This window comes from Mesoplodon mirus (genome assembly GCF_964341445.2).
Source record: "Mesoplodon mirus genome assembly, chromosome: 9".
NCBI lineage: Eukaryota > Metazoa > Chordata > Mammalia > Artiodactyla > Ziphiidae > Mesoplodon > Mesoplodon mirus.
In genome coordinates, this window is record NC_138985.1 from 72,375,871 (window position 1) to 72,393,253 (window position 17,383).

A 17,383-nucleotide genomic window follows, 5' to 3' on the forward strand; every position below is an offset into this window, starting at 1 on the left:
CAGAGGCAGGGATTGGGGGGGCAAGTTTGCTAGGCAAAAAAAAAAAAAAAAGACAAGAAAGACATGGCTGAAATATTCCTCAACATATCCTACAAATACCCCTTTTAAAGTCATGGAAACCACATAGCCCACAGAGCATGCCTGGGGAATTTGTAGCCAGCTATGTTTTCAGAGGCTGTGGGAGATGGAGTTTTCCTACTATGGTATTTATAAATATTTTCGAAATGCCAGACATTGGTAGGGTGACCTGGTTTACAGAACTGGAAAAGAGCCATGTTGAAGCCTAGAATTCTTGTTTTTCTATTGTAACATGTATAAAAGTTCTGAAAAAAATCAAGATAATCCTGAAAAAAATCAACAAAACCAACCAACCAACAGACACTGTCAGTGTGGTTTTTGGAATCTATAAAAATTAAATCTTAAATTGAATTTGAAGAGCATATGATTTAATATAGTAATTATGGAGGGGAAGGCTTTGGGGAGTAGAATTGGTTGTTCAATTAAGGAATACTGATTGCTCAATATAAGGACTTGTTTAACCTAAAATTGTCATCAAGAAATTTGCAACAAGGAGGAAGGATTCTATAGCTGTAAATTCTTAGGATAGACATACAGTAGTAAGTTGAAGTTGACTAGCATTTTCCAAATTGTTTTCCTCCTTATATTGTACCAGAATATGTCCAGGTGCCATGACAAAAGGGTTCTGTGGTCAAATAAGCTTGAGAAACCGTCTCCTATATTCTCCCTGTTGACTATTCATATGAATTACAGGATAAGAAAAGACCTGCAATAAAAAATCCTATTTAACTTTGTTTAACACAACCTTACTCATTTCTTGGCAGGAGTCTCATGTCATGGAACCCCTAGTTAACCTCTTATGAAACAGGGTTCCACAAAGTACTAGTTTAGGAAATGGTATAGGAGATAATTGAATATCAATTACCTTGATACTTTTGATGGAGAGATTTGGCCAATCCAGAAAATCCTTCCAGTGGTCTGAAAGAAGGCTGAGGTAAATGTTGGCGTGTGTTGGTAAGGAATTGCCATTGTCTTTCACATCTGGCTAACTCCTTCATTGGAAAGATGGACAGCCAGCTGGGGGTATGACAATTTGCCTGCGGGATTCAGTGTGCTAGAAATCACAGCCAATTCTTATCCTTCCCTCTAGACCTCAGGTGGATTGTGGTTATGGCGCCCATCAATGCTGTTTTTTACAGAAAAAGCATTTTTAAAATGGTTGTACAGTGACCTACTATATCTGTGGGGTTGCCTCACGTATTCATAGTGAACACCAGCCTATGTGTGATCATGGAGCAAGGGAGCATACCAGCATGTATTACCTTCTAGAGGGAGATTAAATGATTATCCCTACCAACCCCCAAACACACCCCTCCTTAGGAAAACAAACATTTGCAAGTTTATTTTATAAAATCCGCACAGAACTTATATAAATACTTTGTGACAGAGGCTGTCATACTGCATATGTCAAGAAAGTGCTTTGAAATTTTATGCAAATACATGGGCGATGCATACACTACTGTGCACCCCAAAGACTACTCCATGTGTTCCTGGTGCCAAGGAAAACACAAATGTTCTCCAACTAATTCAGAGGAAAAGTCACCGCAGCCCTGTACCTTTCGCAGCCCTGTACCTTTCACAGCCCTGTTCTCTGGGCCAGTGAAACATACTTTGAATGGCTAATCCTAAAGAGAGCAGGGTGGGGTTGAGGGTGCCGAAGGTTCATTTTTATCAGCAACTTTTATAGATTAAGTTCTGCAAGACACTTCAAGTACATTCACTTGTAAAATTTTCACAATAGCTTTGTAAGGAAAATGGCATTGTTTAGTAAATGCCATTCACTAAATAACCAAGACTCAGATTAAATAAACTGCCAAGGTCACACATTTGTTAATTTATGGAGCTGGCTGGGATTTAAAATTAATTTGACCCTATGTATTCGTAAGGACTAAGCATTTAATGAGCACTTATTTGTGTACCAGACACTGAGCTAAAACCTTTACCTCCATCATCTTATTCTTTATATGAACTTGTGAGAGTGGGCACTGTTGTTTTTTTCTAATTTACAGATGAAGAAATTGAAACTTAGAGAAGTAAAGTAAATTGAGTGCAAAGTAGTATGGGATCAACCGGGGTGGGAGGGGGCCCTTAACCCCAGGATTTGTTCCTTTGAACCATGTGGGTTTCCAGTTTTCCTTCTAAATTTAGACTCTGGAAACTTCCCGTGTTTGTACTGAGCTTAGGCACAGGGAGGCAGTGAAGGTTCATGCCTTCATGAACTAGGATTTCATAAACATTTAAAAAGTCATTATTTTCCCCCAGATTTTTTTTTTTTTTTTTTGGCGGTACGTGGGCCTCTCACTGTTGTGGCCTCTCCCGTTGCGGAGCACAGGCTCCGGACGCGCAGGCTCAGCGGCCATGGCTCACGGGCCCAACCACTCCGCGGCATGTGGGATCTTCCCAGACCGGGGCACGAACCCGTGTCCCCTGCATCGGCAGGCAGACTCTCAACCACTGCGCCACCAGGGAAGCCCTTTCCCCCAGATTTTTGATTCATCACCCATTATCAGGAATTTGGTATCATTTCCACATGCATGGATATTGTTAGTTCTACAACTCTAATAATAGATCAGATTTGGAGTTCTGAGAGACTGTTTCAGTGCAGAGACCTCACATCTAAGTATTCGATGAAGGAAATGGCCTCTTCATTAGGGTTTGCAGTCTTTTGCCCAAAACATTGGGATACATGTGTATCTGAGGCTCTCCTCCTTCATTCCTGTTACCCTTTGGAGTTAGGAATGTCTGTGAAGAGAATCATTTAAAATATTTGCTATGCACAGTTTTGGTGCAATACTGCTCCTTTCATTTGCAAGTGTTAAGAACTTCTCTGTTTTTGAAAGTAAAACTTATTAGACCCTTTGAGGACTATGGATTTTGTGGTTGCCCATAGCATATTTTATTAAATGAGGGCAACCATTTTCTAGGCAGAATTGATCCCAGAGAATGGGCCATTTGTGACTTCAAACTTAGTCTCCCTGGGAGGGTTTGCAAAAGAGGGAGTGAGACTTGAGCCTAAAGGCTACCTCAGGCTAAACCAGTTAGAAGGTCAGTGGATCATAGTCTTTGTCCTAAACCACTGGAAACATCTTCCCAGCACAAAAACACAAAATAGTCATTGCACGTGAGTGTATGTTTTTGCACAAGATTTTTTTTTTTTTCGGTACGCCGGCCTCTCACTGCTGTGGCCTCTCCCGTTGCGGAGCACAGGCTCCAGACGCGCAGGCTCAGCAGCCAAGGCTCACGGGCCCAGCCGCTCCGCGGCATGTAGGATCTTCCCGGATCGGGGCACGAACCCGTGTCCCCTGCAGCAGCAGGCGGACTCTCAACCACTGCGCCACCAGGGAAGCCCCACACAAGATGTATTTTAAGTAAAATGTACAACATAAATGTAAGTGTATTTTCCACCTTCGCAATTTTTGGAGGGGAGTTGGAAACATTTTGTTTTGGTGTCTCACTCACAGAGTCCCTGAACAGACCTTATCAGATAGTTACTTAGAACACATAAAATTTTATATCTTATGTAAAAATTAAGGGAAATCCTTCACTGCAAAGGCATTATCTATAATCTACACAATTGAGAATATGCCAGACACTCTTCAGATTAAAAATGTATTCAACCAATCTGAACTAGGAATGTTCTTGTCATGAGTTGGTCATATAGTTTGAGCTTCTTGTTTATATCAGTTCTCTGACCTTGGCATCCAAACTTTAGTAGTTGATGAAGCTCTTTATACATAGCATAGATCAATTTAAAAAGTGACATTCTAGATTTCCTGGTCAAAAAAGGGCTGGATGTTCCACCTTCAGTATGTAAACTTTCACTTAATCTGCTTGTTTTCAAGACACTGCCATCATCCTCTAGTTGACCTGGTATAATAAAATGGTGGATATTTCTTTTTTTTATTATTTTTTAAATTTTATTTTTGGCTGCGTGGGTCTTTGTTGCTGCCTGTGGGCCCCCTCTAGTTGCAGCAAGCAGGGGCCACTCCTCATTGCGGTGCGCGGGCTTTCCACTGTGGTGCCCTCTCCCGTTGTCAAGCACTGGCTCTAGGCACGTGGGCTTCAGTAGTTGTGGCACACGGGCCCAGTAGTTGTGGCTCGCAGGCTCCAGAGCACAGGCTCAGCAGTTGTGGCACATGGGCCTAGTTGCTCCACGGCATGTGGGATCCTCCCGGACCATGGCTCGAACCCCTGTCCCCGGCACCGGCAGGCGGACTCTTAACCACTGCACCACCAAGGAAGTCCCTAAAATGGTCGGTATTTCTGAAACACTGCCTCCCTGAGTCTTGGACATTTACTCCTCAAATATTCCTCTTCAGTACTGGTCTTTAAAGAGAGCCCCTGTGTGTGTGTTCTGAGTTGCTTGTCTCTGGTCCACTCACCGCTAAAGTCCTGACAGGTATTTTAAGTGGATCGGCCTTCCCCTGAATTCCAATCAAAGGTGGCCTTCCACTCTTCTGCCATTAGCTTCACAGGAACCATGGAAACTGTCCTTGGTTTTCACTGAAGCATTTAGGGTAGTTCCAGAAAGCCCCTGAACTTTTGTCCTAGCTATTGCCTGAACTGCTGTCTTTTCTGTATCATTTTCTGAAATAAGGTACTAATCGTGTTGCTCAGGTAGAACTTTTTTTTCATTCCTTTTACTAGGGTTAAGGATTTGACCTGTCCCATCTATTGTTCTTCGTCCTTCTGAGATTAAAAACCTCGGGGGTTGCTAGGCATATTGTCGTATTGTTATAGAGCTGCTGTCCACGCAGACCTCGTACATGACCTGGTAAAGTGTTCACCCAGCTGCTGCCTCTCTGAGGTACCTACTCTCTTCTGGCTTCTCTGAAGCATGTTCTGGCCAGGACTATAAGACAATGCTTCTGAATGTCACCTAAGATTATTCCAGGAGAAGCTCGATTTAACATAATTCATTGTTTCTACAAGAGGCCAAACACTTCCTCTTTCTGCCTGGCCAATATATGAGTCCATTTGCCAGAGAATATACCTATACTTTGTTTATAGGTGCCATTTTATACTAGATATTGCCCACACTGATCATCTTTCTAGGAAGATGGCCAGCCTTCCTAGAAAGTAATAGAGGAAATATCTCTTTTCTGTGCTGGACAAGATTCCATCTTCTCCCATGTCTGTCTGCCATTGTCCCCGCTGTTTGGCATTGCCACCATTTTTCCAGGCACTTTGATTCTCAGCCTGGCATAGATACTGCTTACCCCCTCTTGAATTACACAATACCACTAATATCCTGGAGGCCTCCAACGACAAGCAGTGTGGAGGGGAAGTGGGAAAGAAGGACCAATTCCATTTTCCTTTTTGTGTGTTTTACTCAATTATAGGAATCCCAAATCAGTGGGCCTGTACTTGAATAATTCACAGTTCTTTTAGGCTTTACTTTCAGCATCTTTCTTCCCTAGGACCAACATGGACATCCATGGCAGTGGACTTGGGATGACTTGAGTGACAGATGCCAAGCTATGTTTACAGTAATACCTTCCTTCTGTAACTAGGGGATTCTGTTGTGCTGCATCTCTTCCTCCCTTAAGATGGGGTTTGCTGTCACAAGAAGACAAACAGGTGAACCTCTCTTTTTCACTGGACTTGCCCAAACATGTCAGAACACGAGCTGGGAGCCCTCCATCACAGCTGTTTCCAACAGCTTGTACGCATTTCCTTTGATCATATTGGGCCTAGATTGCTGTTATCCCAAAAGCTTGCCAAGATTGAGTTACAGCCTGATTGTCTCAAAACACAAACTTAGAATTGGTTGACAAGACCAGTACCCAGGGGGCATCACTAGTTTGAATGAATAGTTCCAGTAACCTCTAGTCTCCCTGGACAGTGTCCCCTGATGGAGGCCAGAGTGTTTATTGGACTCCATGATTATTGTACTCATGGCATTTTAGATTTTGTTAGAATTTTAGGGAATTGTCACTTGATACAAAGTAGAGAACTGCACATAGTAATGTATATTGAATGGAGATTCTGAAAATTTTCATTTAAAGACCACAGTGTCTAACGTTACAGACACTCAAATGTGTGTTGCATGGATGAACAAAAGCCAAAATGCTGTGCCTCATCAATTGCTATTCAGAAATTAAAACAAAGTTTAAATGTAATCTTATTTTTCTGTAGTGTGTTCAGTCATACTATATTTATGAAATATCTCAAAGACTTCTAAGTCTCATTTTGTCCATACAATAAGGGGATCCAAATTTATCTTAATTAAGATTAGTTTATTTCAAGGCAACAGATATTTTGGGGCCTTAGGAAACATTACTGGAGCACAAACGTTTTTGAGTTATTCCAGTTTTAACTGTCAACCCAACAAGTAGGTGTTTAACTGAAAACCAAACACTTCTGACGTTACTGTGGTCTCGCTGTGGAGCTGGGAAGACAGAAGTACTTGAGAAAGACAGAAGTACTTGAGAAAGTCAGAAGAAAGATGAACATAGCTTCTACCCTCAGTGAACTCTCAACCCAGTTTGGGCAAATGATGCCAAAATCCAAACGAAAGATTGTGGAAACAAAATAAAACAATATACGAAGCATGTGGTATCCATAAAGTATTTCTGGTGGCCAAAACTTAAAGGTCAACGGAAAGGTTTTAGAGGAGCAGTCCATCAGCAATGCTTGGGTTTCCGTCTGTGGGTCAGTATTTCTAGAGACGCTTGCGTCCGTCAGAGGCTTTCGTATGGCTTCCTCCTTATTGCATATCCAGCTTTGCTGCGGTGTAGACAGCCTGGGGAACATGAAAAATGCCCTTTCTCCTGCACAATGGTGTTATTTCCTTCCTTTCAGGAATGGCTCATAACTCACAGGAGGTGTGAGTTCTGAATGATCGTGCTTTTCATCTCCCTGGAATTGGGCCAGACTGTAGATAAAGCGTTTGATGTGTCAGCAGTAGGCTTGTAACAGCTTTGACTACCTACATGATGATGAAAGGTTGAACTTTGATAAAAATGGCAAGAAAAGGAAAAGGGCTCGTTTTCTTTCTTTCTTTTGCTGTTTTTTTTTTCTTTGGATGGCAGTTGAGAAATGTCCTACTGGGGTGGTCTGGGAGGTCTCTGGGAATCTGAAACATCAGGAGGGTGTTCTCCTGTGGATTTGTTTGTTTATTTATTGATTGTTTCAGAGAGGGAACCCCCATGCTTGCCAGTAAGGCAGGGCCAGATTCTCAGGGCCCTTATCAGCAAGTCCTACCTCTTTGCTCACTGAGCCCTGGAAAGAGGCATCGCATCCTTCAGGGCAGATCACTTCTGCTCCCAACTGTCCCTCAGCCTTCAGTACCTACCTACAGACACCAAACGAACCAGGGCTGGCAAATCTGCTCTAATTCCCAGGGCTTTCTTTCCTTATCCCTCATGTTTCAGGGCATTTGCTCAGAGATCTCGGTCCTCTAGGGTGGTCTTATCTTCCTGCTTCTATAATCGACAAAGAAAGGAGTAAAATATTTGTGGAAACCCCCAACCAGTTGGAATTTGCCTCTAGCAGTATCCCAGTCTTATCAGTGATTTGTGTGTCTGCCTGCGTGGAAAGCTGTGTTTGGGGAAGAGGAAGAAGTTTGAAATTTTCTTTTTCAACGCAGAAACATTAAAAGCAAACAAACAAACAAAAACAAAGCCCTGCCATTCAGCTAAGTGACAAGAAAGAGCTAAGAACAAGGACTCAAAGAGAAAGACATGAATTTTACCTTTAAATATGAGGCTTAAGCAAACACAAAACGGAAACCCCCTTTGAAAACGGTGTTAGTGAAGGAATAATAAACACATTTACACCACCTATTTATTTATGACTCTAATATTTATTTCACAAAATTATGACCTTTGACTCCGCCTCCGTGGGCCCTTGAAGTCCACTGCTGTCTCCACAGCTGGGCTGGGCCTGCTCACCTGGGCAGCTGCTGAAAATAAGCCTTGAGCTGGCAGCAGGGGAGGCCTGGCTGTGGTACCACACAACCCACCACCCCCACCCAGCTGAGGCCATGCAGGAGTTTCTCTGTAATTCCCTGCAAGTATCTCTGAATAGGATGAACACAGTCAAACTCTCTGGGAGTCATCTCTCTGGCCATCAGAGGACACTCAAGTTCCTGCAGGGCTCACTGGCATGGACCAGAGGGTGACATGTCATACAATTTGGTGGGAACTTCAGTTTAAGGGCCCTGAAGAGACCTGTTGGCAAACAGGGTGGGTGTCCTCCTTCCTTAACACGAAAAAGTTGCTTCTGGGGCTTCCCTGGTGGCACAGTGGTTGAGAGTCCGCCTGCCGATGCAGGGGACACGGGTTCGTGCCCCGGCCCGGGGAAGATCCCACATGCCGCGGAGCGGCTGGGCCCGTGAGCCATGGCCGCTGAGCCTGTGCGTCTGGAGCCTGTGCTCCGCAACGGGAGAGGCCACAACAGTGAGAGGCCCGCGTACTGCAAAAAAAAAAAAAAGAAAAAAAAAGTTGCTCCTGAAGACGTCCAGCAGCACTTACGATCGCGGCCTGTGACAATAAGGAGAGAGTGAATAAGGTGAGAAAATCAAATTGTCTGGATTGAATGTCACCTTCAAAGGTGACCTTCAAAGGTAGAATGAAATAACTAGAGATGAGCATAGGAAGAAGAACACACAGGAAGTGATGAATTTGTTCAGTTCAGCAATCATATGACCGGGGTTTAAATTGAGATTCCTGGCTATCTTTTCCTTTCTGAAAAACTGGCTTGTTCAGTGAGGGAAAGGCTGATAGAACAGGTTATTCTAGTGTGTTGTAGTGACATTAGACCTGGAATATTACATCTGGGACTGTACAGTGAAATTAAATGTCATTTCTTTACTAATAATTTTGTTGGGCAGAATAATGGCTCCCTGACTGCCAAGATGTCTACATCCTAATCCCCCAAACCTGTGACTGTCACATTATATGGCCAAAGGGATTTTGTGGATATGATTAAGTTAAGGATTTTGAGATGGGGAAATTATCCTGGATTATCTGGATGGGCCCTTTTTACAGGCCTCCTTATAAAAGGGAAGCAGGAGGGTCAGAGTCAGAGGAGATGTGGTAACAGAAGCAAGGGCCAGGGTCAGAGAGAGATTTGAAGATGCTACACTGACGGCTTTGGTGATGGAGAAAGGAGGCCATGAGCCAAGGAAGGCAGGCAGCGCCTAGAAGCCAGAAGAGACGAGGAAACAGATTCTTCCCTAGAGTCTATAGACGGAATGCAACCCTGCCGACGCTTTGATTTCAGCCCAGTGAAACTGATTTCAGACTTCTGACCTCCAGAATTGTGAGATTATAAATGTGTGCTGTTTTAAGTCACTAAGTCTCTAAGTCTGTATGGTAATTTGTTACAGCAGCAGTAGGAAACCAAAACAACAATATGAACAACAATACAATTGGACTTAGAAACATTAATTGATGGGAAAAATAAAAGGAATTTGGCTCAGGCCAATTCTTAAAGCAGGTCTTGATTTTCTGACTGTGAAGGAAAAAAAAGGTTTTTGTTTTTATCAGCCCAGTGGGCACCTCTCAGGGGTCATTGTTTGCACAAGATTTTCATGGGACAAAATAAATGTCTTGGCCAAGCTTTGCTGACATATCCTTGACTCTCTGTGTAGAATCAAAGTTGAGTTTTGTTTTATGACTTGGAAACAAAAACCCATGCATAGCATAATGTTCAGCTTCTCGGGCTAGAACGTCTCCAGGATCCACACAGATGGTGATGATAAAGGCTGAGTCGGACTCAGCACAGATGCCTTGGAGAAGCACAATTCAACCCCATCCATCACAGTCTCCCATTCCTTCCCTCCTGCCCTCTTCCTCCACAAGCCTGAATAAAAGTGGCCTTCAGCTACCAGAGAGGTGAAATGGGGCCCGATTCTTCTCTCAGAGAGAACTCCTCCACCTGAAAAATGTTCTCCATCATTCAGAACACGTGTCTTGATCACATGTTACAAGCTATGATGTGCACTAGCTGCTGGAGAAACTCACAAGAGAAATAAGCCTTAATCCCTGCTTGCTGGAAGCTCCTGTTAGTGAGGCATTTGCAAAATGCAGTGCCTTGGACAGCAGCATCCAACTCAGCTGGGAAAGTTATTAAAAATGCAGATTCCTGGACTGTGGCTTGCGAAAACATTGGTCTAGTGCAGTCGTTCTCAACTGGAATTGATTTTGTCCCCCAGGGACATTTGGCAGTGTCTGGAGACGTTCCTGTTTATAACAACCAGGGGATGAAGGGAGATACTGGCATCTAGTGAACAGAGGCCAGGGATGTTGCTAAACATCCTACGATGCACACAATGGCCTCCTGAAACAAAGACTTATCTGACTCAAAACATCAATAATGCCAAGGTTGAAAAGCCATAGTCTAGTGGGTAAGTCTCACAACCTCCCACACAAATTATTATGCCATGTGGTGTATACATACATGCCTATGTAGTGTGTGTGTATCTATGTATACCTTTCTCTTTCTCTCTCTCTCCCATCATAGTGGGCTTATCACCCACTCTAATTTGCAGTTGACCTCTCTGCCTTTGTCCACTCTACTTCTGCTCCCTCAGCCTCACAGCTCTCCTGCTGCCTCTCTTCTGCTTGGATTTCCTGTTCTGCACTGGCCAAGAACAGGGGAAGCCAAATACCAAGTCCTTTACCCCTGGAGTAATTGTCATGCTCCGCAACTTTACCAAAATAAATTTCCAGGTTGAAGAGAGGCATGGATCCGGACATCCATTTCTTTGGGGAAAGATTTTTGACCGAACCTGGAATTCAGAGTTGGTACTCTGCTCACAAGTCAGCTTTATACCACTGGCTATTATGATGTCAGAGTTATGGGTCACACATGAACTCTTTGCACCCAAGATGTATTTCTCCGCTACACTAACCCCTCCAGTTTTTCTCTCCCGTTTTCCCCATGTTTATCTAGAATCAATGGAGAAGTCCATTTTCTTCAAGCAATTGCACATTGGGAAAAAACTTCTCCAGAATGTGGTTGAGTGTAGCTGATTGGTTGTAACCGGTTAGCAATGCACTGCTGTGCTTCCCCCCGCCTCCCATTAGGGGCCCAGACTCTGTTTCCCGGTCAAGGGATGAGTGCCATGCCACATGCTACAGAAAGGTTTCCAGCCCCCAATTCTCAGCAGCCCTCAGGGGTGGGAGAAGCATCCTGCATGCACATGGCTGTGGTTTTATCATCTTGCACTCATCACTATATTCAGGAAGATAGTTTTTTTTTTTTATTACACAACAGAACTCTTGCTCTAGGGTAAACTTTGACACAGAGCAATTGTGTTCTTGACTAAATCAGCTAAAACAAAAATAAGAAAATAGACCTGGAACAAGTTTCATGTCTTTCTTTTAAAAACAGCTACTTTTGGAGAAGCACTCACATATGTAATTAGAACAAAGGACCACTTGCCTTCTCAAGGAATGGCAAATGGTGAAAATTGTAACTCACCAGTATGGTGGAAGTTCCTAGCTTGCCTTTTCTTGTTGACCAGATGGGAATAGTCATTAGTCCCTATGCATTTTAACCATTTAGAAATTTTCAAACATTTGACAAAAACATGGGATACTAAGAATCCTACCAGCTTTACAAATTGAAGTTGAGTGTTGCTTTTTGAAGTATCAGCACCAACATTTAATTGGTACCCAAAATATTCAAAACCCAAGGAGATACAAAGGTAAGGGGATGCCAACAGCCCTGAACTCTGCCATCTGATCAGCACCCTGTAGTTAAAGTGCTCTGAAAAATTCATCTGGATTCTGGAGCTCATTCTGTGTGGCGGCTTTTCATTTCGTTCAACAAATTTTTACTGAGATGCTTCCTTGAGCCCATTACTCTCTTTTTTTTGCGGTATGCGGGCCTCTCACTGTTATGGCCTCTCGCGTTGCGGAGCACAGGCTCCGGACGCGCAGGCTCAGCGGCCATGGCTCACGGGCCCAGCCACTCCGCGGTATGTGGGATCTTCCTGGACCGGGGCACGAACCCGTGTCCCCTGTGTCGGCAGGCAGACTCTCAACCACTGCACCACCAGGGAAGCCCCCATTACTCTCTTGAAAGATATTAGGCTCAAAGGACTGGTTCCTGCCCATACCATAGTCTAGCTTAGAGGCAAAACCAGTGTTGTCTCTCAGGGTTAAACGTTTATGTATGTGTCAAAAATACAGGAGTACAGATGAGAAATGAAGAGGTATGGGAAGATGGAGGAGGTTACTGGGAAATGAAGGCATCTAGAAGACTTCACAGATGAGAAGAGGTGTGAAATAGACCTTGAGTGAAGCCCGATTTCCATAGGGGTTAATGATGGGGGAGACAGGGAAAGAGGCATGTAGAAAGAAGATAGAAGGCATAAGATGTGCTTGGGGACAGGAAAGAAACAAGATACACAGGAACCCTCTCTGTGTTGGTGTTGGGAGGAAAGGAGATGGGAGAGAAGATTATGGGGTATCTTGACAAAGTAGCCTAACTGCAGTAACGAAGAACTAATGCATCTGCGTGTTTTAACAAAATAAAATTTATTTCTTGCTCATTTAACAGTTCCTTGCATGTGTTTAGTGGGTAGATTTCCATATGGTGACTCAGAGAAGCAGGCTCTTTCACTTTGTTGCAAGGTTCTTGCTGCTCTCACCATTCAGCTGGCTCTCCTTCCAGTTGGGAGAGAAAGTGAGAGCATGGTGCTTTGAATGGGAGAGATTTTTAGGAGTCAGGTCTGGAAGTGTTTTACATTATTTCCATCTACCTCCCGTTGACCACCCCTAGCTGCAAGGGAGTCTGAGGAATGTAGGTGGGCTCTGTGTCAGGAGAAAAAGAATTCTACACACACATACTCACTTCTACATTGACTTTTAGCTTAAGTGGGCTGAACTTCCTCCTGAATGCAGTGGTAAGTCATCTTCCAGCTTAGCATGGGGGCACGCTCCATAAAGAATGATTTTTGTATGTTATATTCACTGCTGTATCCCCAACATATGGTGGACCTTGAATAAATCTTTGATCAAAGAATGAAACAATGGTTGGATGCTGGAAAGGAGTCTTGGAGATATTGAACCTCCCAGGATGGTTTAGTGTAGGAGAGTTGAGGCAGGGAAGCCAATTAGAAAGCGATGGCGATAATCTGATAGAGCCTGAGTTAGTGCGGTTACAATAGGAATTAGTACATTTTCAGAACCAGAAATATTTATTTCTGCTATTTTAACTTTCTTAGTTTACAGCAGAGCCCCAGCTTATAGTTTAACCAGAGTCCCTGCTGAGTTGAAATCACAGAAGCAGGTTGTGAGCCGAAAGGGCCTGGGACTTTCTTTGGAGGTATTAATTGGAATGCAGCCTTGGGACTTGGGCTATGCTACAATACTGCAACCCAAACAAAATAAAACCTGACCAAATCAGCAAACCCAGATTGGAGTTCAAGTTACTTTAACAGACTCTTGGGAAACACAAACTGCAGTTGTATTATGTATGCAAAATTCGCTCTTTGACCTCATTGTAAGGAAAATTACTGGAGTACACACAGTCTTTGGCCAGCTTTCCAGTGTGTTGGACAAGTTAACGGCTATGCAGTTATGCAATATTTTTCTTAAATTTTAATTTTAAAATATGGTTGAAAAATAGATGCTTATCCAACAAGAACAGAGAATATCCATGAAAAGAATACATTCTCTGTGCACCTAAGAGAAGCTGACACCCAGGCAACCTCGTGTGGCCCAAGGCTTCATGATTTTAGGAAGTTGCTGGCAGATGAACTTCTTTGAAATTAAAAGCTAAAGAGAGCATTCTGTCCTCCCTCTAGATTTGACTTTTGTGGTTTATGTATAAGCTGGGGCAGACCTCACAGTAGGACCTAGACTCAGGTTATGCGCCTCTGAAGTCTGGTGAAAGGCCAGACTTCAGGATTATGCAGAGTTGAGTGAGGAACCTCACTGAGAACAGCCAGGGATTCCTAGGAGATTTTAGCGATTCTTGCTGATCTGGAAATAATGTAAAAACAACAGAAGAGCTTTTTGTGGTATTTTCGTGTGTTTTCTATTGGTTTGGGGAAGAAGCCAACATTAAAGTGGCTTAAAAATAATAAATATTTAAAAAGACATAACGTGCCCTACGCTTTTCATCCATTCCTACCAAAAAATAAACTATCATGATGAAAATGGTAAGAACAGGAAGGGAAAGTAGAAACAACAGGCGACAGTAGTATGCTAGGACGGGAAGGATCCAGACAGCTAATGTCTGGCGTTAATACGGAAAGTGCTGGAGAAGGTGTGAGGAAACGCCACGAGGGAATCTTTCCCTTGTGAGGCCCAGGACTCTTTGAAGCGTGAGCTCCTCATTTCCTGAGGTCTCTCGAGATAAAAATTCCAGGCTTGAGACAATGGGTACTTTTTAGGATCTACTAATTTGGTTTCTAGCTCAAATCCTAGAGAAGCCAATTCATTGAAATTCCATTTGCCTAGTGATCTATCTACCAAATTTACTGATTTTTCTAAAGAAAAAACCTTAATTATTCCCAAATTTGATAGCAATTCATAGTGCACAGGATAGTTTTCACACGAGCCAAAGTTATTGGATGTAAATTGGCTGGAAAGCACTTTTTTTTTTTTCTGCTCCAGCTTTCTGAAGATTCAGTTACAAGTTGCTGAGGCTGGAAAAACAGGCGTCCCTGCTGAGGGATAGGGAAGGGGGAGTTGGTATGCTCATCTTCACATGCTGGAGAGGCGAGAGATGCTGACGGGCAGAGAAGGAGGGATGCTGAGGAGGAGAAGAAAGGAATGGATGTCAGAGGTGATAGATGCTGGAGGACAGAAAGGGTCAAGGATGAGGGGCAGGGAAAGAATTGAAGGCTCTAGAACATCTTCCAAGGCTGCTAAAGCTCTGCCAGTCCTTCTAATATCGATAATCATAAAACTTCTACTTACTTGATTGAAACAGGTTTGGTTAGCTGGGCGACTTCAGTGGAATGGTTCTTCCGAACACTGGCTTTCAGTATATCTGTTTTCAGCAGATTGGCTAACTTCCCCAAGTCCGAGCCTTGCTGAGCCACTCTAGCAACACCTTTAAGGTGTGGCCAAAAGGGAAGCCTTCATGGAGGAAGCTGTCAGCAGGACAGAAGAGGACACATCTCAGTAAAACCCCAATAGTTGCTTTGTTGCATTGGGCTTGGAAAGAGAGCCCAACTTGTTTGGGTTTGCCTGAGACTTCCCTGGTTTTAGTATTGAAAGCCTCAAATCTCAGGCAAACTGAGATGGTTGGCTGGTCTTAAGAAGGAAAAAGATAAAGAAAGGTGGTGGTGACTGGGGAGAGGTGATGCTGAGGCCATCTCTTTAGGTGTGGTCGGTCTTCTCACGGGTATCATTCATGGGGCTTACAGGGAAGATCAGAGGATGCCTGGGGACAATTGCATAGATCTAAGCAGTCACCCCAGTGACCCAGCACCAGGAAAGGCCTAGGTTTGTTCCAGATATCTTGGTTAGACAATATATATATGCAAGTACTTTTCTAAATGTGCTTTTTTCTCTTTCTCTTTTCTTCAGGGAGGCAGGACACAGTGCGTGAGAGAAGTCTGTCCCATTCTCTCCTGTCCTCAGCACCTTAGCCACATTCCCCCAGGACAGTGCTGCCCCAAATGTTTGGGTGAGTGACTGTTTTCAGGTCAAGGAACAATGTAATTTATTCTTGGAGTTTCTGCTGAGAGTCGTCATCCACTTTGTTATCTTGAGGTTCTCAAATTGTGCTATTTCGTGGCTTCTTAGAGACAATGCCTTCTTCTGATTACCCGAGTGTAAGGTGTGTACAGAGTTTGTCTCTCTTCTGGGCCTCCACAGAGCTTTCTTTTCTCTTGTCTTCCCATGTATCTGTAAACCTGGTACACTGGACAACCTGGGATAATAGCCCCTTGTGGGGAGAACAGTATTGAAGAAACCATCTTTAATTGGACATATGATGATTAGTAGGAATATATTTTTGTGGGGAGAACAGTATTGGGAAACAGTCTTTAACTGGGCATCTGACACTTAGTAGGAATGTATTTTAAAGGCATGTGAAGTAAACACACGTGGAGGAATATAGTGTGATTGAGTTGGCCAAAAAGTTCGTTTGGTTTTTTGTATATGATGGTCTAGTAGTGCTTAGTTGTCTTTAACTTCATTCGAAAATTTTTGTTAGATTGTATTGTGACAGCTGTCATATCAGCGTGCATTTAAAAAAAAAGTCTTATCAAAACTGGTGAATTTTTGTATAGCCATTTTAATATTGAAGATGGAAGAAAAAAGCAACATTTTTGGCATATTATGCTTTATTGTTTCAAAAAAGGTAAAAACACAACTGAAACGCAAAAAAAGATTTGTGCAGTGTATGGAGAAAGTGCTGTAACATGAACGTGTCAAAAGTGGTTCGTGAAGTTTTATGCTGGAGATGTCTTGCTGGACGATGCTCCACAGTAGGGTAGACCAGTTGAAGTTGATAGCGATCAAACTGAGAAATTGAAAACAATCAATGTTATACCACGCGGGAGATAGAGGACATACTCAAAATATCCAAATCAAGCACTGAAAGTCATTTGCACCAGCTTGGTTATGTTCATCGCTTTGATGTTTGGGTTCCACATAAGGTAAGCGAAAAAAACCTTCTTGACTGTATTTCCGCATGCGATTCTCTACTTAAATGTAATGAAAATGTTCCATTTTTAAAACAAATTGTGACGGGCAATGAAAAGTGGATACTGTACAATAATGTGGGATGGAAGAGATCATGGGGCAAGCGAAGTGAACCACCACCAACCACACCAAAGGCTGGTTTTCATCCAAAGAAGGTGATGAAGGTTATGTATATGGTGAGATTGGAAGGGAGTGCTCTATTATGAGCTCCTTCCGTAAAACCCAACAATTAATTCCAACAAGTACTACTCCCAGTTAGACCAACTGAAAGCAGCACTCGGTGAAAAGCGTCTGGAATTAGTCAACAGAAAACGCATGATCTTCCATCAGGATAACGCAAGACTGCATGTTTCTTTGATGACCAGGCAAAAACTGTTACAGCTTGGCTGGGAAGTTCTGATTCATCCACTGTATTCACCAGACATTGCATCTTCAGATTTCCATTTATTTCAGTCTTTACAAAATTCCCTTAATGGAAAAAATTTCAGTTCCCTGGAAGACACCTGGAACAGTTCTTTGCTCAAAAAGATAAAATGTTTTGGGAAGATGGAATTATGAAGTTGCCTGAAAAATGGCAGAAGGTAGTGGAACAAAACGGTGAATACGTTGTTCAATAAAGTTCTTGGTGAAAATGAAAAATGTGTCTTTTATTTTTACTTTAAAAACGAAGGAACTTTTTGGCC

The 17,383-nt window shown here is 43.0% G+C and overlaps 1 protein-coding gene across 2 annotated transcripts in view; it reads left to right on the top strand.

Annotated features, from left to right (window-relative positions):
• Window positions 1-17,383, top strand: part of BMPER (BMP binding endothelial regulator) — a 255,227-nt gene that overhangs the window by 124,269 nt on the left and 113,575 nt on the right. For both annotated transcript variants that reach the window (XM_082632885.1, XM_082632886.1), the window contains exon 7: window positions 15,579-15,678. In XM_082632885.1, coding sequence (XP_082489011.1) covers window positions 15,579-15,678 — 100 coding nt within the window. The remainder of the gene's footprint in view (window positions 1-15,578; window positions 15,679-17,383) is intronic.